The 24,585-nt window shown below is 44.6% G+C and overlaps 1 protein-coding gene across 6 annotated transcripts in view; it reads right to left on the bottom strand.

Annotated features, from left to right (window-relative positions):
* UBAP2 (ubiquitin associated protein 2) overlaps positions 1–24,585 on the bottom strand; it is a 1,102,091-nt gene that overhangs the window by 860,485 nt on the left and 217,021 nt on the right. For all 6 annotated transcript variants that reach the window (XM_069217098.1, XM_069217184.1, XM_069216796.1 and 3 more), the window contains exon 5: positions 22,066–22,219. In XM_069217098.1, the coding sequence (XP_069073199.1) occupies positions 22,066–22,219 (154 nt within the window). The remainder of the gene's footprint in view (positions 1–22,065; positions 22,220–24,585) is intronic.

The following is a 24,585-nucleotide window of genomic DNA, read 5'->3' as shown; positions in this document are numbered from 1 at the left end:
CTCCACCTGGCAGGATCACCTGGTCCACCTGAAGAAGGTTTTGAAGGCTCTGCAATCTGCAGGCCTCTCTATCAAGGCATCCAAATGCCAGATAGGGCAGGGAACTGTGGTTTACTTGGGCCACCTTGTAGGTGGAGGCCAAGTTCAGCCACTCCAACCCAAGATCCAGACTATTCTGGACTGGGTAGCTCCAAAAACCCAGACTCAAGTCAGGGCATTCCTTGGCTTGACTGGGTACTACAGGAGGTTTGTGAAGGGATATGGATCCATTGTGACAGCCCTCACTGAACTCACCTCCAAGAAAATGCCCAAGAAAGTGAACTGGACTGTGGAATGCCAACAGGCCTTTGACACCCTGAAACAAGCAATGTGCTCAGCACCAGTTCTAAAAGCTCCAGATTATTCTAAGCAGTTCATTGTGCAGACTGATGCCTCTGAACATGGGATAGGGGCAGTTTTGTCCCAAACAAATGATGATGGCCTTGACCAGCCTGTTGCTTTCATTAGCAGGAGGTTACTCCCCAGGGAGCAGCGTTGGAGTGCCATTGAGAGGGAGGCCTTTGCTGTGGTTTGGTCCCTGAAGAAGCTGAGACCATACCTCTTTGGGACTCACTTCCTAGTTCAAACTGACCACAGACCTCTCAAATGGCTGATGCAAATGAAAGGTGAAAATCCTAAACTGTTGAGGTGGTCCATCTCCCTACAGGGAATGGACTTTATAGTGGAACACAGACCTGGGACTGCCCATGCCAATGCAGATGGCCTTTCCAGGTTCTTCCACTTAGAAAATGAAGACTCTCTTGGGAAAGGTTAGTCTCATCCTCTTTCGTTTGGGGGGGGGGGTTGTGTAAGGAAATGCCTCCTTGGCATGGATGCCCCCTGACTTTTTGCCTTTGCTGATGCTATGTTTACAATTGAAAGTGTGCTGAGGCCTGCTAACCAGGCCCCAGCACCAGTGTTCTTTCCCTAACCTGTACTTTTGTATCCACAATTGGCAGACCCTGGCATCCAGATAAGTCCCTTGTAACTGGTACTTCTAGTACCAAGGGCCCTGAGGCCAAGGAAGGTCTCTAAGGGCTGCAGCATGTCTTATGCCACCCTGGAGACCTCTCACTCAGCACAGACACACTGCTTGCCAGCTTGTGTGTGCTAGTGAGGACAACACGAGTAAGTCGACATGGCACTCCCCTCAGGGTGCCATGCCAGCCTCTCACTGCCTATGCAGTATAGGTAAGACACCCCTCTAGCAGGCCTTACAGCCCTAAGGCAGGGTGCACTATACCATAGGTGAGGGTACCAGTGCATGAGCATGGTACCCCTACAATGTCTAAACAAAACCTTAGACATTGTAAGTGCAGGGTAGCCATAAGAGTATATGGTCTGGGAGTCTGTCAAACACGAACTCCACAGCACCATAATGGCTACACTGAAAACTGGGAAGTTTGGTATCAAACTTCTCAGCACAATAAATGCACACTGATGCCAGTGTACATTTTATTGTAAAATACACCACAGAGGGCACCTTAGAGGTGCCCCCTGAAACTTAACCAACTATCTGTGTAGGCTGACTGGTTCCAGCAGCCTGCCACACTAGAGACATGTTGCTGGCCCCATGGGGAGAGTGCCTTTGTCACTCTGAGGCCAGTAACAAAGCCTGCACTGGGTGGAGATGCTAACACCTCCCCCAGGCAGGAGCTGTAACACCTGGCGGTGAGCCTCAAAGGCTCACCCCTTTGTCACAGCCCAGCAGGGCACTCCAGCTTAGTGGAGTTGCCCGCCCCCTCCGGCCACGGCCCCCACTTTTGGCGGCAAGGCTGGAGGGAACAAAGAAAGCAACAAGGAGGAGTCACTGGCCAGTCAGGACAGCCCCTAAGGTGTCCTGAGCTGAAGTGACTCTAACTTTTAGACATCCTCCATCTTGCAGATGGAGGATTCCCCCAATAGGGTTAGGATTGTGACCCCCTCCCCTTGGGAGGAGGCACAAAGAGGGTGTACCCACCCTCAGGGCTAGTAGCCATTGGCTACTAACCCCCCAGACCTAAACACGCCCTTAAATTTAGTATTTAAGGGCTACCCTGAACCCTAGAAAATTAGATTCCTGCAACTACAAGAAGAAGGACTGCCTAGCTGAAAACCCCTGCAGAGGAAGACCAGAAGACGACAACTGCCTTGGCTCCAGAAACTCACCGGCCTGTCTCCTGCCTTCCAAAGATCCTGCTCCAGCGACGCCTTCCAAAGGGACCAGCGACCTCGACATCCTCTGAGGACTGCCCCTGCTTCGAAAAGACAAGAAACTCCCGAGGACAGCGGACCTGCTCCAAGAAAAGCTGCAACTTTGTTTCCAGCAGCTTTAAAGAACCCTGCAAGCTCCCCGCAAGAAGCGTGAGACTTGCAACACTGCACCCGGCGACCCCGACTCGGCTGGTGGAGATCCGACACCTCAGGAGGGACCCCAGGACTACTCTGCTACTGTGAGTACCAAAACCTGTCCCCCCTGAGCCCCCACAGCGCCGCCTGCAGGGGGAATCCCGAGGCTTCCCCTGACCGCGACTCTTTGAACCTAAAGTCCCGACGCCTGGGAGAGACCCTGCACCCGCAGCCCCCAGGACCTGAAGGACCGGACTTTCACTGGAGAAGTGACCCCCAGGAGTCCCTCTCCCTTGCCCAAGTGGAGGTTTCCCCGAGGAATCCCCCCCTTGCCTGCCTGCAGCGCTGAAGAGATCCCGAGATCTCTCATAGACTAACATTGCGAACCCGACGCCTGTTCCTACACTGCACCCGGCCGCCCCCGCGCTGCTGAGGGTGAAATTTTTGTGTGGACTTGTGTCCCCCCCGGTGCCCTACAAAACCCCCCTGGTCTGCCCTCCGAAGACGCGGGTACTTACCTTCAAGCAGACCGGAACCGGGGCACCCCCTTCTCTCCATTCTAGCCTATGTGTTTTGGGCACCACTTTGAACTCTGCACCTGACCGGCCCTGAGCTGCTGGTGTGGTGACTTTGGGGTTGCTCTGAACCCCCAACGGTGGGCTACCTTGGACCAAGAACTAAGCCCTGTAAGTGTCTTACTTACCTGGTTAACCTAACAAATACTTACCTCCCCTAGGAACTGTGAAAATTGCACTAAGTGTCCACTTTTAAAACAGCTATTTGTGAATAACTTGAAAAGTATACATGCAATTTTGATGATTTGAAGTTCCTAAAGTACTTACCTGCAATACCTTTCGAATGAGATATTACATGTAGAATTTGAACCTGTGGTTCTTAAAATAAACTAAGAAAAGATATTTTTCTATATAAAAACCTATTGGCTGGATTTGTCTCTGAGTGTGTGTACCTCATTTATTGTCTATGTGTATGTACAACAAATGCTTAACACTACTCCTTGGATAAGCCTACTGCTCGACCACACTACCACAAAATAGAGCATTAGTATTATCTATTTTTACCACTATTTTACCTCTAAGGGGAACCCTTGGACTCTGTGCATGCTATTCCTTACTTTGAAATAGCACATACAGAGCCAACTTCCTACACGCACTATAACCTCCCACAACCAGACCCAAAAACATTTGGCAACCACTGCACCAGTATTTGTTTACACTGGACACCTATGTCTCAGATTGAAATGACTGATGCCTAGGATGTCGGTATGCTGTGGCCATCACAGACCTGTCACAGTGCACTTCCATGGTTCATGCAAGGGTTGGTGTGGGGCTGACTGTGACCTGGCCTGTTCATGTGCCCCATGACGGCATCAAACAACCCAAAAAAAACTCCCCATCCACCCTAAGGTATATTTATGTGCAGCCACAAATAGTATGTTCTTACTCCGCGTTACTCCTGTATATGACTCAAAGCTATTGAGTAGCCCCAAGTATGTGGCTAACATGTCGTTGGTTGTTCGATTTGTTATCTTGGAAAATGAGAAATTAATTGCGAGAAAAACGGACACAGGTTTACCTTACGCACAAAACTAACCACATTTTGGTCGAGGATATCAAAAAGGACATTACCTACATTATCAGCCACAACCCTGATCTCTAAGAATTATTTTTGCTGTCTGTACATCCAAAGAAACCACTCAACATCTATATGAAACATATGACACCAAGCTACTAGAGCTTCTCACAGCTAAAGCAATCTGGCAAGTAGCCACATGTTTAAAGACCCAGTTCCCAATAACCACTGCCACTGATGATACGTTTTCTGCTCCGCCCATGGACTAGTAAGCAACTTCTTCAAGGCAGACATGTATAACAAATAAATCTGGACGCCAACCACAATGTTTCTCTTCAAAGGTGAGACACAAAAAAAGGATAAACTCCATACCTTATTATGAACATTTGAATATCTTCAGAACACAGACAATATATAAACTGATGTGCTGCTCTAGCTAACCTAGATAATGTTCTTCATTTCTTGTTTTTTGATAATCTTTCAATAATTCTTTTTTTTTTTTTTTTAATGTTTTAAAGGAAATAGAACATTGGCTAAAATGGACTTAAAGGATGTTAAAAATACTTTAACAAAACTTGGCTTTTCAAAAAAGAAAAGCATATTTTAAGAAGAAGCATATATACACATACATGTGTGTATATATATATATACACACACACACATATATATATACACACACATATATATATATATACACACACACACATATATATATACACACACACACATATATATATATATATATATATACACACACACACACACGTACACATATGGAAAAATGTCACTTGCCTAGTGTACATCTGTTCGTGGCATATAGTGCTGCAGATACACATGCTCTGCATAGACTAAAAAGCAGTTCTCCTCCCAAATAAGCAGTGATTAGCCTGTAGGAGTTGAAGTGGTTTGAAATAGTGTTTTTAGCACTGCTTGTCCAACACTGGCTTGTTGTCTAGACAAGACATCCACACAGTAATGATTTGTGAATGTATGTGGTGTGGACCATGTGGCAGCTTTGCATGTATCTGCCATTGGTAGATTTCCTAAGAATGCCATGGAGGCACCCTTTTGTCTAGTGGAATGTGCTTTGGAGTTATATTAATAGTTCCCTTTTTGCTTTAAGGTAGCATGTTTGAATACATCTCACGATCCATCTAGCTAATCCTTCTTTTGAAGTGGGATTACCTTGAGGTTGTTGGAAAGCAACAAAAAGCTGTTTAGTTTTCCTAGAGTCTTTTGTTCTGTCTATATAATGCATTAGAGCTCTTTTAAAATCAAGAGTGTGCAAAGCTCTTTCAGCAGTAGAGTCTGGTTCTGGAAAGAAGACTGGCAATTCCACTGACTGATTAATGTGAAAAGGTGAAACCACTTTAGGCAAGAATTTTGGATTTGTCTTAAGTACTACTTTGTGTAATTGGCAGAAGGGTTCTTCTAGAGTAAACACCTGAATTTTCACTTACTCTTCTCAATGAACTAATTGCTACTAAGAAAGCAACCTTTCATGTGAGATATTGAATAGCACAAGAGTGCATGGGTTCGAATCGGGAACCCCTAAATCTTGTGAGCACTATATTAGGATTAATTAATATTAAGATTCCATGCAGGAACTGGTGGAGTTCTGGGTGGAATAATGCGTTTAACTCCTTCCATAAATGCTTTTATGACAGGAACTCTAAAGAGAGAAGTATGTTGTATGTTTTGTAGGTAGGCTGATATGGCTGTTAAATGAATCTTAATACAGGAAAAAGCAAGGTTTGCTTTTTGCAAATAAAACTAATAACACCCGATATCTTCTACTGATGCTTTAAGTGGATCTATATTTTTAGGTGGACAGGAGTATACAAACAGTTTCCATTTATTTGCATAGCATTGTCTGGTTGTTGGTTTACATGCTTGTTTTAGAACATGCATACATTCTAATGGAAGCTGTATATATCCAAGCTCTACGACTTCAGGAGCCAAATTGCTAAGCTGAGCATACTGTTGTATTTCAGGTTTAAAGCCTGAGGACCTCAACCATGCATGTCTTCTGATTGTGATGCTAATATTAATTCCTCTAGCTGCAGTGTCAGCTGCACCTAGAGCAGACCTAATCTGGTTATTTGTAATAGCCCGACACTCTTCTACATTTTGCTGTGCCCTCTTTTGGTATTCCTTGGGTACGTATTTCAAGAATTCTTGCATTTCATCCCAATGTGCCCTGTTATATCTTGCAAACAGGGCCTCGGAATTGGCAATATGCCATTGGTTGGCTGCCTGTGTTGCCACCCTTTTTCCTGCGGAATCAAATTTTCTACTCTTTGTCAGGGAGTGGGGTATCCCCTGAAGACTGGCTATTAGCACGCTTCCTGGCTGCACTGACCACAACAGAATCTGGTGGTAGTTGGGTAATGTAGACTGGATCAGTTAGTGCAGGCTCTCCAAGGTCTAAATTCTTGGAGTCAGAACCCTAGCTTTAACTGGTTCTTTAAATATGCCCTCTGCGTGTCTAAGCATATCAGGAAGCATTGGTAAGCACTAGTATTGTTTATGGGTTGAGGATAGTGTATTAAAAAAAATCCTCTTCTAAAGGTTCTACATGCATTTGAACCCCAAGGTATGCATCTGCCTAAGATATAACTTGGTTATAAACCGTACTATCTTCTGGCAGGCATTGTTTAGTAGGGTAGAGATCTGGATCGTTTGACTGAATAGGATCCGAATCATGCATGTCTCCATGGATCTACCTTGTCTCCCTGTGAATAAGTATAGGGGTGTGACAGTGACAGTGGTGGTGGTGGAGTAACAGGTTGTTCTGAGAAAGAAAGCTGCAGTGAATGTGCTGGAGAAAGCTGAAGAGGTTTCGGCTTCTGCTTCCGCTTGAAAATTGTTGCCAGTGGTGGGGCAGTATCAAGAGTCTCTTGAAATGCTAGCTTTCTTTTAGTCTGTGGAGATGGAGAAGTAATAATTTTACCAGTCTTTTTGCGGATTTGTATTCTTCTCTGCTTGCAGACCATAACCTTCAAAATAGGTTGAATGTTAGATTCCTCTATTTGATGTTCAGAGGTTAGTTTTGTGCACTTAGAGGGTGTTCAGTAGATGTTTTGGGCAAATGTTTAATTCAGGCCAAAAGTCCTATTTCTTCTGTATAGGATGATGTTTTCGGCTCTGAATTATATCTGAGGTGTTGCGGTCCCGAAGTTATTAGCTGAGGTTTCGGCTCAGAAGCCAAACACATTGTTTTCGGATCCGAAGAATGTGGTCGTCAACACAGTTTGGAGGATGGGGTTCACATTTTCTTGCACAATTCTTACACTGAAACAGGCGTGGCCTGGTGGAGTGTTTTGCCCTTTTTCGACACTGAACCCAGGGGCTGGCCAGCGAATAGTTGTTTTTATGGGTAGAACCATGGCTTGACAGCAGTGATGCACCCAATGTCTTGCCTGATTTTTTAAAAGTGGGTGAAGGAGTACTCACATACTTCGCCACTGTAACTGGCTGGCTGTCGTCATCTGATCCTTGTTCGGAAGCAGAATCTTGGATCGAAACTGCCATATGTGCCTGCTCCTCTGAGGGTATCTGTGGAATCTGTGCGCTTCGACGCCATCTCTAGTCTTCTTGCCCTTCGATAGTGTAGTATTTTCTTCGATCGAAATGAGGGACAAGCTTCACAATCTTCAGAGAAAAGCAAATACTGCAAACTGTAGGAAGTTGGCTCTGTATATACCATTTCAAAGTAAGAAATAGTGTGCAGAGTCCAAGGGTTCCCCTTAGAGGTAAGATAGTGGCAAAAATAGAATTCTAATGCTCTATTTTGTGGTAGTGTGGTCGAGCAGTGGGCTTATCAGAGGGTAGTGTTAAGCATTTGTTGTACACACACAGGCAATAAATGAGGAACACACACAGACAATTCCAGGCCAATAGGTTTTTATATTGAAAATGAAAATGTCACTTACCCAGTGTACATCTGTTCGTGGCATCAGTCGCTGAGATTCACATGGTATGCATGAGCTCGCCATCTGGTGTTGGGTCGGAGTGTTACAAGTTGTTTTTCTTCGAAGAAGTGTTTGAGTCACGGGACCGAGTGACTCCTCCTTCTGTGCTCATTGCGCATGGGCGTCGACTCCATCTTCGATTGTTTTCCCCGCAGAGGGTGAGGTAGGAGTTGTACTATAGTAATGGTGCCCGCGCAATGAAAAATGTAAGTATGTACCTATTAAAGGATTAAATAATATATATATACAAATGTACAAAATTGAAGGTAACTTCTGAACTGCTACAGGCTTCCGGGGAGGTGGGTGGGTCCATGTGAATCTCAGCGACTGATGCCACGAACAGATGTACACTGGGTAAGTGACATTTTCAGTTCGATGGCATCTGTCGCTGTAGATACACATGGTATGCATAGACTAGTAAGCAGTTAGTTCCCCATAAGCGGTGGATCAGCCTGTAGGAGTAGAAGTTGTCTGAAATAGAGTTCTTAATACAGCTTGACCTACTGTAGCTTGTTGTGCGGATAGCACATCTATACAGTAGTGTTTGGTGAATGTGTGAGGCGTAGACCAAGTGGCTGCCTTACATATTTCCTGCATTGGGATGTTTCCCAAAAAGGCCATTGAAGCACCTTTTTTCCTTGTTGAATGTGCCCTGGGAGTAATGGGCAGTTGTCTTTTTGCTTTAAGGTAGCAGATTTGGATGCATTTAACTATCCATCTGGCTATACCTTGTTTTGATATTGGGTTACCTACATGAGGTTTTTGGAATGCAATAAATAGCTGTTTAGTTTTTCTGATGTTTTTTGTTCTGTCAATGTAGTACATTAATGCTCTTTTGACATCTAATGTATGTAGTGCTCTTTCAGCCACAGAATCTGGCTGTGGGAAAAAAACTGGTAGTTCTACCGTTTGATTTAGATGGAATGGTGAAATAACTTTTGGTAAAAATTTTGGATTAGGTCGTAGGACGACCTTATTTTTATGTATTTGTATAAAAGGCTCTTGTGTTGTGAACGCTTGAATTTCACTTAAGCTTCTTAGAGATGTAATGGCGATGAGAAAGGCAACTTTCCAGGTTAGGAATTGTATTCCGCAAGAGTGCATGGGTTCGAAAGGTGGGCCCATGAGTCTTGTTCCATGAAGGAACAGGTGGTGTTCTTGGTGGTATAATTCTTTTAAGCCCTTCTATGAATGCTTTGATAACTGGTATTTTATACAAGGAAGTTGAATAGGTAGTTTGCAGGTATGCAGATATTGCTGCAAGGTGTATTTTAATAGAAGAGAAGGCTAGCTTTGCTTTTTGTAAATGGAGCAAGTAATTTACTATATGTTTTGGAGTTGCGTCTAGTGGTTGTATCTGATTATGATGGCAGTACCAAACAAATCTTTTCCACTTACTTGCGTAGCAGTGTCTAGTGGATGGCCTTCTGGCCTGCTTTATGACTTCCATACACTCTTGGCTAAGTTGTAAGTGTCCGAATTCTAGGATTTCAGGAGCCAGATTGCTAGATTCAGCGATGCTGGGTCCGGGTGTCTGATCTGTTGGTTGTGTTGCGTTAACAGATCTGGTTTGTTGGGCAGTTTGATGTGTGGTACTACAGACAGATCTAGCAGTGTTGTGTACCAGGGTTGTCTTGCCCAAAGTTGGTGCTATTAAAATGAGTTTGTTTTGACTCAATTTGTTTACTAGGTAAGGAAGGAGAGGGAGAGGAGGAAAAGCGTAAGCAAATATTCCTGACCAGTTCATCCATAGGGCATTGCCTTGGGATTGCTTGTGTGGGTATCTGGACGCGAAGTTTTGGCATTTTGCGTTCTGTTTTGTTGCAAATAAGTCTATTTGTGGTGTTCCCCAGAGTGTGAAATAGGTGTTCAGAATCTGTGGGTGGATTTCCCATTCGTGGACTTGCTGGTGATCTCGAGAGAGATTGTCTGCCAGCTGATTCTGGATCCCCGGAATAAACTGTGCTATTAGACCAATTTGATGGTGGATTGCCCACTTCCATATTTTTTGAGCTAACAAGCTTAAGTGCGTTGAATGTGTTCCTCCTTGTTTGTTTAGATAATACATCGTTGTCATGTTGTCTGTTTTGACAAGGATGTATTTGTGGGTTATGATTGGTTGGAAAGCTTTTAGTGCTTGAAAAACTGCTAATAATTCTAGATGATTTATATGCAGTTTTGTTTGATGTATGTTCCATTGTCCTCTTATGTTGTGTTGAGTGAGATGTGCTCCCCACCCTGTCATGGAAGCATCTGTTGTTATTACGTACTGTGGCACTGGGTCTTGGAAAGGCCGCCCTATGTTTAAATTTATACTGTTCCACCATAGAAGCGAGAGGTAAGTTTGGCGGTCTAGCAACACCAGATCTAGAAGGTGACCCTGTGCTTGAGACCACTGTGAGGCTAGGCACTGTTGTAAGGGCCTCATGTGCAGTCTTGCGTTTGGGACAATGGCTATGCATGAGGACATCATGCCTAGGAGCTGTAGTATTGTTCTTGCTTGTATTGTTTGGTTTGGAGACATGTGTTGAATGACTGTTGAAATTGTGGATCCTTTGTGGAGTTGGCGTTGCTACTCCTTTTGTCGTGTCTATTATGGCTCCTAGATATTGCTGTACTTTGCTTGGCAGAATGTTTGATTTTGCAAAGTTGACGGTGAACCCTAGTTTGTAGAGGGTTTGTATGACTTGATTTGTGTGGTTTGAGCATTGTGTGAGCGAACTGGTTTTGATTAGCCAGTCGTCTAGATACGGGAACACATGTATTTGCTGCCTTCTGATGTGTGCAGCGACTACTGCTAGGCATTTTGTGAATACTCTTGGAGCGGTTGTTAAACCAAAAGGCAATACTTTGAATTGGTAATGTATTCCTTTGAATACAAACCTTAGATATTTCCTGTGTGATTGATGTATTGGTATATGGAAATATGCGTCCTTGAGGTCTAGGGTTGTCATGTAGTTGTGTTTTTTGAGCAATGGTAACACTTCTTGTAGTGTGACCATGTGAAAGTGGTCTGATTTGATGAATGTGTTTACTACTCTGAGGTCTAGAATTGGTCTCAGTGTTTCGTCCTTTTTTGGTATCAAGAAGTACAGTGAATAAACTCCTGTGTTTATTTGTGTGCTTGGTACTAATTCTATTGCATTTTTTTGCAGTAGTGCTTGAACTTTATCTCTAGAAGCTGTGAATGGTATTTTGATAAATTTTGTGATTTTGGTGGTATGTCTGGAGGGAATTGCAGGAATTCTATGCAATAACCATGTTGGATAATTGCTAGGACCCATGTGTCTGTAGTTATTTTGTCCCATGCTTCGTAATATTGACGTATCCTCTCCCCCACTGGTGTTGTGTGGGAGGGGTGAGTGACGTGTGAGTCACTGCTTGTTAGTAGTGGTTTTGGGGCTTTGAAATCTTCCTCTATTCCTAGGGAATTGCCCCCCTCTATACTGGCCCCGAAAACCTCCCCTGTACTGTCCCTGGTAGGTGGGCGGTGCGGACTGTGAGGTGCTAGCTTGTGTGGCCTGACCCCGAAACCCTCCTCTAAAAGGTGTTTTGCGGAAGGTGTTATAAGATCCTCTGCTCTGCGGGGAGTAGAGTGCGCCCATGGCCTTGGCAGTGTCAGTGTCCTTCTTGAGCTTTTCTATGGCTGTGTCGACCTCCGGACCGAACAGAAGTTTTTCGTTTACTGGCATGTTAAGCACTGCCTGCTGAATTTCTGGCTTGAATCCAGACGTTCTGAGCCATGCGTGCCTACGGATGGTAACCGACGTATTAATGGTCCTTGCGGCGTGTCTGCTGCATCCATGGATCAGCGTATTTGATTGTTGGAAATGTTTTGACCCTCCTCAACAACCTGTTTTGCTCTTTTTTGCAGATCTTTTGGGAGATGTTCAATGAGATGCTGCATCTCATCCCAGTGGGCTCTGTCGTATCGCGCTAGCAGCGCTTGTGAATTTGCGATGCGCCACTGGTTTGCTGCTTGGACAGCAACCCTCTTCCCGGCTGCATCGAACTTCCTGCTTTCTTTATCTGGGGGAGGTGCATCCCCAGAAGTGTGTGAATTTGCCCGTTTTCTGGCAGCCCCTACCACCACAGAATCTGGTGGCAACTGAGAGGTGATGAATACAGGGTCCGTAGGAGGCGCCTTATACTTTTTGTCCACCCTAGGCGTCACTGCCCTACTTTTAACTGGCTCCTTGAAAATGTCCTTTGCATGGCGTAGCATGCCTGGGAGCATCGGCAGGCTTTGGTAGGAGCTGTGGGTTGAAGAGAGGGTGTTAAATAAAAAATCATCCTCTACTTGTTCCGAGTGTAGTTCCACATTATGGAATAGTGCTGCTCTAGCCACCACTTGTGAGTAGGCTGTGCTGTCTTCCGGTGGTGATGGCCTAGTTGGGTATGTGTCTGGGCTGTTATCAGACACTGGTGCGTCGTACAAGTCCCACGCATCCTGATCTTGGTCATCGTGGCTCATGGCGGTGTGAGCTGGCGAATGTGACGGGGTGTAAGTTGGCGAAGCCGGAGTTACAGGTGGAGGCGAGGGAGGAGGTGTTACCTTTTGTGCTGTTTGTTGCTGAGGAGTAAACTGAAGCGTTCTCTTTCGTTTGACAGGTGGAAGGGTACTGATCTTCCCAGTCCCCTGCTGAATAAAGATACGCTTTTGCGTGTGATCCACGTCAGTGGATTGCAGTTCTTGTTCAAATCTATGTTTCTTCATTTGTGAAGACATAGAATGCTCTTCAGTATAGGAGCCTGAAACAGGGTCTGATGTCGCTTTTTTCGGCTCCGAAAACCCCGTTGATTGTTTTTTCGGCTCCGAGGTAACCTTCCTCTTTTTCTGTGCCGAAAATTCTTGGCCTCTATGGTCTTCGGCGCCACTGTCTCGCCGTCGATCCGTGTCGACACCGAACTCTCGGTGTCGATGCTTCTGTTTAGCACTCTCTCGGTCCCGAGGAGGCTGCGTGCCGGTGTCTCGACCGAAGTCGGACGATCTCGACACTGAATGGGCCTTTTTCGGTGCCGATTGTTGGTCACCGAGAATTTGGGTGGAGCCATGGCCGGTTGGCAGTGGCGTCCCCTGGGCCTTCTTTCCTTTTTTAAGTTCTGATCTCGACGTCTTACTCACAGTTTTTGTAGAGTCTAGCTCGTCGGAGTCTGAATCCTGGATGGAAAAGGATTCCTCCTGTTCCTCTTCTGTCTCGAACTGTTGACGCTCCTTTGGCGTGGACGCCATCTGCAGTCTCCTCGCTCGACGGTCGCGCAGAGTTTTTCGGGACCGGAACGCCCGACAGGCCTCACAGGATTCTTCGCTGTGCTCGGGTGACAGGCACAGGTTACAGACCGAGTGTAGGTCCGTATAAGGATATTTGTTGTGGCAATGGAATGGCGATGGAACGGGGTCCGTTCCATCGGCGTTGTTCTCCACGCGGTCGGGCCGACTAGGCCCCGACGGGGTGCCGAAATCTACCCCGAAGGGCACCGAAGCGCTTCGATGTTCAACGCGTCGTCGTATGTGTCTATCTCGAACCGGATCGCAACGATACCGTTGAAAATCTTCCGTTTTCAGCTATCTTTCCGTTCCGAAACCCGGAGCGACAGGAACACGTCCGAACCCGATGGCGGAAAGAAAACAATCGAAGATGGAGTCGACGCCCATGCGCAATGAGCACAGAAGGAGGAGTCACTCGGTCCCGTGACTCGAAAACACTTCTTCGAAGAAAAACAACTTGTAACACTCCGACCCAACACCAGATGGCGAGCTCATGCATACCATGTGTATCTACAGCGACAGATGCCATCGAACATATATTTTCTTAGTTTATTTTAAGAACCAGAGGTTCAAGATTTACAGTTAATACTTTAAATGTAAGGTACTTCATTTAGATACTTTAGGAACTTTGAAAGAAAACAATATCATGTATAGTCTTTGTAAAAATGGCAAGAAGCTATTTTCAAAGTGGACACAGTGCAAAAATGAACAGTTCCTGGGGGCGGTAAGTAAAGGTTAGATTAGGAAGTAAGTAAAACACTTACAAGTCTCAGTTCTGGGGCATAGGCAGCCCACCGTTGGAGGTTCAAGGCAACCCCAAATTTACCACACCAGCACACGCAGACACAAAACACCCTCAGCGGCACAGGGCGGCCGGGTGCAGTGTGCCAAGTGAGAGTCGGGTTTTGAATAGGTTTCAATGGAGGGACCGCAGGTTGTCACTCCAGCGGTGCGGGCGGGTGGGGGTGGTGACAGGGGGTTCTTGGGACAGCCACCACCTGGGCAAGGCAGATGGTCACCTGGGGGTCACTCCTGCGTCGAAGTTCGGTTCCTTCAGGTCCTGTGGGCTGCGGTGCAGTGTTGGTTCCAGGCAGTCGCTGTCAGGGGGAGCCTCTGGAGTCTCTCTGCAGGCATCGCTGTGGGGGCTCACGGGGTTGTATCTGGTTACTCACGGGCTCGCAGTTGCCGGGTAGTCGTCCCTGAGGTGTTGTTTTTCTGCAGGTCGAGCCAGGGGCGTCGGGTGAAGAGTGTAGAGTCTCACGCTTTCAGCGGGAAACCTGAAGTCTTTGGAAGTTACTATTGTTGCAAAGAAGTAGCTGTTTTTTTTACAGGGCCGCTGTTCACGGGAGTTTCTTGGTCCTGTAGTCCGGTGCAGTCCTCTGGGGCTTCAGAGGTTGCTAGTCCCTGTCGGATGCGTCGCTGGAGCAGGTTTTCGAAGTTGGAGACAGGCCGGTAGGGCTGGGGCCAAAGCAGTTGTCTTACTCCTCCTCTGCAGGCTGGTAGGTCAGCAGTCCTTTCTTCAGGTTGCAGGAATCTGATTTCCTGGGATCTGGGGAGCCCCTAAATACTGAATTTTGGGGTGTGTTTAGGTCTGGGAGGGCAGTAGCCAATGGCTACTGTCCTTGAGGGTGGCTACACCCTATGTGCCTTATCCCTGTGGGGAGGGGGCGCACATCGCTAATCCTATTGGGGGAATCCTCCAAAACTAAGATGGAGGATTTCTAAAGGCAGGGGTCACCTCAGTTCAGGACACCTTAGGGGCTGTCCTGACTGATGGGAGACTCCTTGTTTTTCTCATTATCTCCTCCAGCCTTGCCACCAAAAGTGGGGGCAGTGGCCGGAGGGGCGGGCCTCTCCACTAGCTGGGATGCCCTGGGGTGCTGTAACAAAAGGGGTGAGCCTTTGAGGCTCATCGCCAGGTGTTACAGTTCCTGCAGGGGGAGGTGAGAAGCACCTCCACCCAATACAGGCTTTGTTCCTAGCCACAGAGTGACAAAGACACACTCCCCATGTGGTCAGCAACATGTCTGGTAGGCTGACAGGAACTGGTCAGCCTACACTAGAAGTCGGGTAGGTATTCAGGGGGCATCTTCCAAGATGCCCTCTGGGTGTATGTTAAAATAAATTGCACACTGGCATCAGTGTGCATTTATTGTGCTGAGAAGTTTGATACCAAACTTCCCAGTCTTCAGTGTAGCCATTATGGTGCTGTGGAGTTCGTGTTTGGCAGACTCCCAGACCATATACTCTTATGGCTACACTGCACCTACAATGTCTAAGGTTTGGCTTAGACATTGTAGGGGTATAGTGCTCATGCACATATGCCCTCACCTGTGGTATAGTGACCCTACCTTAGGGCTGTAAGGCCTGCTAGAGGGGTGACTTACCTATGCCATGGGCAGTGTGAGGTTGGCATGGCACCCTGAGGAGAGTGCCATGTCGACTTAGTCATTTTCTCCCCACCAGCACACACAAGCTGTGAGGCAGTGCGCACGTGCTGAGTGAGGGGTCCCCAGAGTGGCATAAGGCATGCTGCAGCCCTTAGAGACCTTCCCTGGCATCAGGGTCCTTGGTACCAGTTACAAGGGACTTACCTGAGTGCCAGGGTTGTGCCAATTGTGGAGACAAAGGTACAGTTTAGGGAAGGAACACTTGTGCTGGGGCCTGGTCAGCAGGGTCACAGCACACTTTCAAATCATAACTTAGCATCAACAAAGGCAAAAAGTTGGGGGTAACCATGCCAAGGAGGCATTTCCTCACACAAACCAAGTGCTGGTCGGTATAAGGAAATTTAGTGTGGTCCTGGGGACAGAATCGGAGGAGTCCAATCCATCAGGCTATGGCGCAGTGGCCCGAACAGACCCAAGAAGGGCACAAGCGCCCGAAAGGGCATTTGCTTGATCCCGAAGGTACTATCGGATCGACTGCAGAAGATACCGCGTTAGAAAACAATACCGAGGGTATGAGAAGTTAATTTATGGTTTCCGAAACAAAAGTCTTGGGGCGAGAGGAAATACGTCCGAACCAGACGGCAGAAACAAAACAATCTAACAAAGGAGTTGATGCCCATGCGCACTATCACCAAGAGGAGTCACTTGATCCCACGACTCGAAAAAAAGACTTCTTTGAAGAAAAACAACTTTAAACACTCAGAGCCCAACACTAGATGTCGGAATGGATATGCATAGCATGTTAATCTGCAGCACTACATGCCACAAACAGATGTACACTGAGTGTGTGAGTGTGTGAGTGAGTGAGTGAGTGAGTGTGTATTTTTTGACACACACAAATTAGGTTCAGAGTGTTACAAGTTGTTTTTCTAAGAAGTAATTTCAGAGTCACAGGATCGAATGGCTCCTCTCCATTCCATTGCGCATGGGCATTCATTCAATTGTTAGATTGTTTTCCCGCAGAGGGTGAAGAAAGGAGTGATAGTATAGAAATATAAAGAGATATCCATGCAAATGTAAATGTATATACATATGTAGAAATGTTAGAAACTTAAACAACTACAGGCTTCCGGGGAGGAGAGAGGGTGCATGTGAATCTGCAGCACTACAAGCCAAGAACAGATGTACGCTGGGTAAGTGACATTTTCTGTTCAATGGCATGTGTAGCTGCAGATACACATGCTATGCATAGACTACAGAGCAGTTAGTCCTCCAAAAAGCGGTGGCTAGCCTGTAGGAATTGAAGTTGTTTGGATTGAAGTCCTTAACACAGCTTAGCCTACAGTGGCTTGTTGCTGTGAGAACACATCAACACTAGTGTTTTGTAAATGTATGAGGGGTTGACCATGTAGCTGCTTTGCATATATCAACCATTGGTATGTTTCCTAAAAACAGCCATAGTTGCACCTTTCTTTCTTGTAGAATGTGCTTTAGAAGTGATCAAAAGCTGTCTCTTTGCTTTGATATAACATGTTTGTCTACATCTAACAATCCATCTTGCTAAACCTTGTTTTGATATAGGATTGCCTGTATGTGGTTGTTGGAAAGCAACAAAAAGTTGCTTTCTTTTCTCAAAATCTTTAGTTCGGTCTATGTAGTACATAAGAGCTCTTTTGAGATCTAATGTATGAAGAGCTCTTTCAGCCACAGAATCTGGCAGTGGAAAGAAGACTGGCAATTCCACTGTTTGATTGATGTGAAAAAGGCGATAATACTTTTGGTAGAAATGTTGTATTTGTTCTTAGTACAACCTTATGTTTGTGCACTTGGGAAAAAAAGGTTCTTCGAGAGTGAATGCTTGTATTTCACTAACTTTTTAAAGAAGTAATAGCCAAAAGGATGGCGACCTTCCATGTTAAAAATTGAATTTGGCAAGAGTGCATGGGTTCAAAAGGTGGTCTCATGAGTCTGGTAAGTACAATACTTAAACTTCTTGATGGAACAGGTGGTGTTCTGGATGGAATAATGTGTTTTAATCCTTCCATGAAGGCTTCGATAACAGGAACTCTGAATAGAGAAGTATGCTGAATAGTTGGGAAGTATGCAGATATTGCAGTAAGGTGTATTTTAATGGATGAAAAAGCCAAATTTGATTTTTGTGAATAAAGTAAATAGCATACAATATTTTGTATAGATGCTGTAAGTGGATCTATGATTTTAGATTGACAATAGTAGGCAAATCTTTTCCACTTGTTCGTGTAGCACTGTCTAGCAGTAGGTTTTCGTGCTTGTTTAGTTACTTCCATACAGTATGATGGAAGATTTAAATAACCAAATTCTATGACTTCAGGAGCCAAATCGCTAGATTGAGAGAATTGGGGTTTGGATGCCTGATTTGACCTTTGTTTTGTGTTAACAACTCTTGTCGGTTTGGGAGTTTGGAGTGAGGTACTACAGATAGGTCTAATAGTGTTGTGTACCAAGGCTGGCGTGTCCATGTTGGTGCTACAAGTATCGTGTTGAGTGACATTTAACGTAATTTGTTGACTAGAAATGGAAGGTGAGGGGCGGGGGGAAGCATAAGCAAATATCCCTGACCAATTGATCCAAAGAGCATGGCCCTGTGGGTGTCTGGATGGGAATTTATGGCATTTTGTGTTTGCTTGTTGCGAATAGATCTATGTCTGGTGTTCCCCACCTTTGAAAGTACTTTTTTTTAAGTACTTGGGGGTGAATCTACCATTCGTGTGTTAGTTGGTGATTTCTGCTGAGGAGATCTGCCAACTGATTGTCTATTCCTGGAATGTATTGTGCTAGTAGATGAATTTGATTGTGAATTGCCCATTTCCAAATAGTTTGGGCTAGAAGGGACAGCTGAGATGAATGTGTTCCTCCCTGTTTGTTGAGATAATACATGGTTGTCATGTTGTCTGTTATGAGAACATTCTTCTGTTTGAGAAGAGGTTGAAATGCTTTTAGGACAAAGAATACATCTAATAATTGTAAGTGGTTTATGTGTAGCTGTTTGTTTGTTATCCCATTGACCTTGAATGGTCAGATTGTTTAGGTGAGCTCTCCAACCGATCATTGATGCATCTGTTGTAATTATGGTCTGAGGCACAGGGTCGTGACACAACCGCCCCTTCATTAAATTGCTGCGATTCCACCATTGAAGGGACATATGTGTTTGGTGGTCCATCAACACTAGATCTTTAAGTTGACTGTGTGCTTGTGACCATTGAGGGCAAGGCACTGTTGTAAGGGCCTCATGTTTAATCTTGCATGTGGGACTATTGCTATGCAAGATGCCATCATTCCTAGAATCCTCATGATAAATCTTACAGTGTATTGTTGATTTGGCTGTATGAGTCGTATTACATTTTGGAAAGCTTGTATCCTTTGTATATTTGGATACGCTAGAGCTAGTTGAGTATTTAGGATGGCACCTAGATAAAGTTGTACTTGTGCTGGTTGAAGGTGTGACTTTTGGTAGTTTATGTAAAACCCTATTGAGTGCAGAGTTTCTATCACATAACAAGTATGTTTTTGGCATTGTGTAAGATTGCTTGATTTTATTAGCCAATCGTCTAGATATGGAAAGACATGGATGTGCTGTCTTCTTAAGTATGCCGCTACTAATGCTAGACACTTTGCGAACACCCTTGGAGCTCTTGTGGTGTTTTCCTGCTATGATAAACCTGAGGTATTTTCTGTGAGCTGGGTGGATGGGTATGTGGAAATACGCATCCCTGAGGTCTAGAGCAGTCATAAAATCTTTTTTCTTTTTTTGCATTAGTGGAATAACATCTTGTAGAGTTACCATTTGAAAATGCTCTGACAAGATGTATAGATTGAGGGGCCTGAGGTATAATGTGTGCCTGAGGGTGCCATCTTTTTGGGGAATTAGGAAGTATAGTGAGTATACTCCTGTTCCTTGTTAGGACTGTGGAACTAATTCTATTGCTTGTTTGAACAGTAGAGATTGTACCTCTTGTTGTAACAGAACTGTATGTTCGGGGGACAACTTGTGATATCTTGTTGGAATGATTGGAGGGGTGGTTATCAATTCTAGGCAATAGCCATTGAGGATAATTGTTAATACGGAGTTGTCTTTGGTGATATTTTGCCAATGAGAGTGGAACTGATGTATTCTTCCCTCCACAAGAAATGTGTGGGGTGGAAGGGAGGGAAGGAGGTCACTGTTTAGGTTGTGTTGTTGTTTGTTTAGAGGTTTGGAATTTACCCGTGTACCGGTGTACAAAGTTCCCGTTGCTTTCGCAATATCAGAGTCCTTTTCTCAGTTTTTCCAATGGTGGTGTCCACTTCTGGACCAAAGGTGCTTTTTATCAAGAGGCATGTTAAGTACAGCCTGTTGAATTTCTGGTTTAAAACCAGAGGAGCGCGGCCATGCATGTCTTCTGATTGTGATGGCAGTGTTTACGCTCCTTTCAGCTGTATCAGCAGCATCAAGGGCAGATCTTATTTGATTATTACTAATCGCCTGCCCCTCTTCTACTACTTGCTGTGCCCTCTTCTGTCGCTCTTTTAGGGGATGCTATATAATATCCTGCATTTCATCCCAATGGGCCCTATCATAGCGGGCTAGAAGTGCCTGAGAATTTGCAATTCTCCACTGATTTGTTGCCTGTGTAGCAACTCTTTTTCCTGCTGCATCAATTTTCTGTTCTCCTTATCAGAAGGAGGTGCATCTTCTGAAGACTGGCTATTTGCCCTCTTTGTTTCTGCACTGACTACTACTGAATCTGGGGGGGACCTGGTGAGTAATGTAATCTGGGTCAGAGGACGCAGACTTATACTTTTTATCGATTCTAGGTGTGATAATCGTAGCTTTTACAGACTCGCTAAAAGTTTGGTCTGCGCGTTTTACAATGCCTGGTAACATTGGGAGACACTGGTACTTGGAATGTGTAGAAGATAGTGTATTAAATAAGAAATCTTCTTCCAATGGCTCTGAATGCATGGTTACCCCATGATAAGCGGCTGCCCTGGTTTTGACCTGGTTGTATGCAGTGGTATCTTCTGGTAGAGATGGTTTTGATGGTTTAGTATCTGGGTCATTATCTGGGATGGGATCAGGGTCATAAAGATCCCATGGGTCTGCTGTATCTCCCTGTGAATATAATGAATGTGTTGGAGAAGGCATTGGTGGTGGGCTGGTGTGAGGCGAGACAGATACTTGTGGAGAATGAGGAGGGGAAGTATGAAGAGGTATTGGCTTCTTTTGTTTTTGCACCTTTGCTGGTGGCTGTACAGAGTCCAGTTCCTCTTGGAAAGCCAGCTTTCTGTTTTTAAAGGAGATGCAGTGACATTTCTTCCTGTCTCTATGGATGTGTGTTCTGGATTGTCTCTCATCCATAATTTGTAAAATGGGCCCAATGTCAGGCTCTTTCTCTTAGGTTTTATGGGTTTCTCTCAATTTCTTTGTAAATCCTTGTTCCTCTGTATATGAGGATTTTTTCAGCTCCAAAGTGTATAGTTTTTTCAGTCCCGAAAAGGTAGTGGAAGGACTCGGCTCCGAAGCAGACTGCCGAATTTTCGACTCCGAAGTAGATGGAGGAGTGGATTTTTTCGTCACCGACCCAGAAGGACGGTCGCCAACAGTCTTTTTTCGGGCCGAAAAATGACCTTCCGGCAGTGGTGTACCCAAAGCCTTTAAGTGTCTTTTGTGCAGGGGTGTAGGTGCAGACGTACCCACATTCTGTTCAGCTGTGTTGGGTCTGTCGTCCTCCAATTCCTGTGCGGAGTCTGTCTCTCAGATGGAGACTGCTGTCTGCACCTACTCTTCAGCAACGTTGAGATGTTCACTGCTTTTCACCACCACTTCGCGTCTTCTAGCTCTGCGATTTCGGAGAGTCTTCTTTGAACGAAATGATACAGGCCTCACAATTTTCCTCCTGATGGTCTGGAGAAAAGCACAGATTACAAACCAAGTGCTGGTCTGTATAGGGGCACTTTGTGTGGCACCGAGGGCAGAATCGGAATGGAGTCTGAGCCATCAGGCTTTCCGTGCAGTAGGCCCGAATCTTGGGCGCACACGCCCCAAAGGGAAAAGAGAAGGTTCCAACGGTACAACCAGTTCGATCCAAGATGGAAAACGTAATCGAAACAATACCGACGAATATGGTTTTCCAAATCGAAATCTTGGAGCGAGAGGAAGCATGTCCAAACCAGACAGTGGAAAGAAAACAATATATATGTATACATACAAATATATACATATATACACATACACACAAATTTATAGATAGGTTTTAATAAGTGCTTTGTTATCTTGCATGTGGGCAAGACAATCGTGCTTACGGTGATGTCATGAAGAACTGCTACAAACATCTGAAAAAGAGATACCCTTGAAAGATAAGTTTTAGTTTCACCATTGAATTTACACTATGTTCCCAAACATTATTACCAAAACAGATAATTCCAGCAACTTTCTAAGAAAGAACATCTATCTCACACTCTCTGCCGCGGATCCCTCCTCTTGCTCGTCTGTTTGAGCCTCCACGTCCTCTGCTCAATTCTCTGTCCCCCCTCTTCTCTCTGTTTTCTTTGTTTTCCGAGCTGTCCTTTCCAATGCTCTTCTTCTTCCCACCAACTGTTTCCCAAGATGTCTAAGGAATGGAAAAATAAAATGCATTCAAATAATTGCTGCATATAGAAAATGAGCTATTCTGTTTATTACACTATCAAATAGAGCAATCTGCAAGTTCCTCAATTTTTTTTATTTTATTTTTTTTTAGACAGAAAAATGCAATTAAGGCCACAAGAATCGTGGCGTGAGGAGAAAGCAGTTAATCCACTTGATGTTATACTTTACGTAAATCTACATGGGAATCGCCCAATGTTAGGTGTATGGTTAGTCTTTTCATTGTAGGAACATCATAGTATTCAGACTTGGTGTAATGTGTTAAGCATGCACTGGCACACCACAGACTATATTACAGTTGATATTCTATATTATGGCATCTCAGCCAACTACTAGCCTACAGAAGTAAACACCACCACAAATGTTAGAGAAAAGGGCAAAAGAATGCACACGCACAAGCCTAACAGTGATTGTCCTGAGCAGTGTACTTTCAAGTTTCAGCCATCTCCTTTCTCCAAGGACGAGGGCACGGTTGAAGACTTTCTGGAACCAGTATATTAAAACGGATTAAAATACTAGCTTTTCCTTTTCAACGGAGGGGACACTGTCTTCGGGTTAACAGTAGCATCAGACGCAAAGAAACAGACCTCCAAACAAAATTGTTTAGTGGGGAATACTAAGGCTTATGCTTGCCAGCATGGCTCAAACAGTAAGGAATTCCTTAACAAAATAATGGTGCTGAATATGCAACAAACGAAACCAAAAATACTTCTATGAAATAAACTTAAGATTCTGAAATCAAGACAGACAAATTAAGGAATTCTACAAAAATAGTCATCAGTGTCAAAGATCAAACGGTATAACAAAAAAAAATACATCTAATAAAAGCAGTATGGTTAAAATCAAGTGATAAACTAGGGAAAATTTTGTAAGCTACTATCTAGCCACCTTTTGTGGCCAGCTTGTTATGCCACATGGCTAGGTAACAGCTAGTTATTTGCTGTGCTATGAGCTTTCATTACTGGACATTTTTATGGACACTGGAAAACTTCAAGCAGGCCAAGGCTGAAAGCAGCAGTTCTGCCAAAGTTGAGATACCTACTAAATCAATGTCAACTTTATAACTTTTCCAAGATAGATTATCACCTTGTTCTTTACCTACAATTTGTTTAATGTCCCATGTTTGCAAAAAGAAAGCAATAACCCTGGTTTTTGCTCTAGAGGGTCCCCTGATTTTGAGAACTGGCTCCTCAGGCACCAATCAATGGGTTCTGTTTGAAAACAAGATCTTCAAATGTAGCACAGATCCACTGCAAAATGGACAGTTCCAACAGCCCTTAGAATTTCTATGTAGCAACAACTTCAAATGAATACAGGACCTTCTGTAATCTCAAGACATGGTTGAGAGGGTTTCACAGAGGCAAAAGGTAGAAACAAATCCGGCTGCATCTGATCCAGCTGTGGTCTTTCAGATATCCTGAGCTTTCTCAGCTCTATGCCCTACTGCTATCACTAGCCTCAGTAGGTAAGTTCAACATGGTAGTGTCAGCTTAACTGGCAGTATCTTAGCTTCAAGCAAGTGTCAGAGGCTATACTGTTAACACTACTGGCTTTTGGATTTAACAGCTGGGGCCAACTCTTACCACGGTCATTAATAAGGCAGGCAGTAATTCTTTACTGCAGCTAACAGGGAAATTGCATTGGCTTTCCCTACTCAAGTCACCTGTCTGTTGCATGTGTGTCCAGTGGGCATTTCAAAAGGGTAAAACTAGTAAGCCATTGGTGGTGATTTGTAGGCAAATAGAATAAAATTAAAACAACATCTTACTATTCCTTCTGTCATGTTGTGCAGCCATGTGATCCAAGTCTTGTTCTAGGGATACACTTTCAAATACTATCCATCTCAATGTGCTTTTATCACAAACTAAAATAGAATGATTTGGCATGTTCTGGGCTCTCCAAAACAAACTCTAACCAGACTCAGTTACTCCCATAAAATATCAAAGGACATTTCAAACACTCCTCTAAGACCCAATCTGCTCTAGCAGCTGTAGGAAGCTGGGTCTGTATATACTATACCAAAATGAGGTATAGTGTGCAAAGAGTTTAGTGGATCCCCAGATGCTTCACAAAGGCTAAAGTAGATAACACTAATGCTCTCTTCTGTGATAGTGTGGTAGAGCAGTTAGGCTTATCAGAGGGTAGTGCTACACATTTGTTGCATACACAGTCAAGAAATGAGGCACACACTCAATGACTAACTCCAGGCCAATGTTTTATGTATCCAACACTATACATTGTTACTTTATTTCTAGAACCAAAAGGATCTTTGTTGCAGAGAAGTACAATTTCATGAGTTTCACTTTCAAGTATCAAATGCACTTTGTTTGA

The sequence above is a fragment of the Pleurodeles waltl genome, chromosome 1_1 (genome assembly GCF_031143425.1).
Source record: "Pleurodeles waltl isolate 20211129_DDA chromosome 1_1, aPleWal1.hap1.20221129, whole genome shotgun sequence".
NCBI lineage: Eukaryota > Metazoa > Chordata > Amphibia > Caudata > Salamandridae > Pleurodeles > Pleurodeles waltl.
Note: the sequence above shows the minus strand (reverse complement) of the source record. Positions and strands in the feature narration are given on the sequence as shown.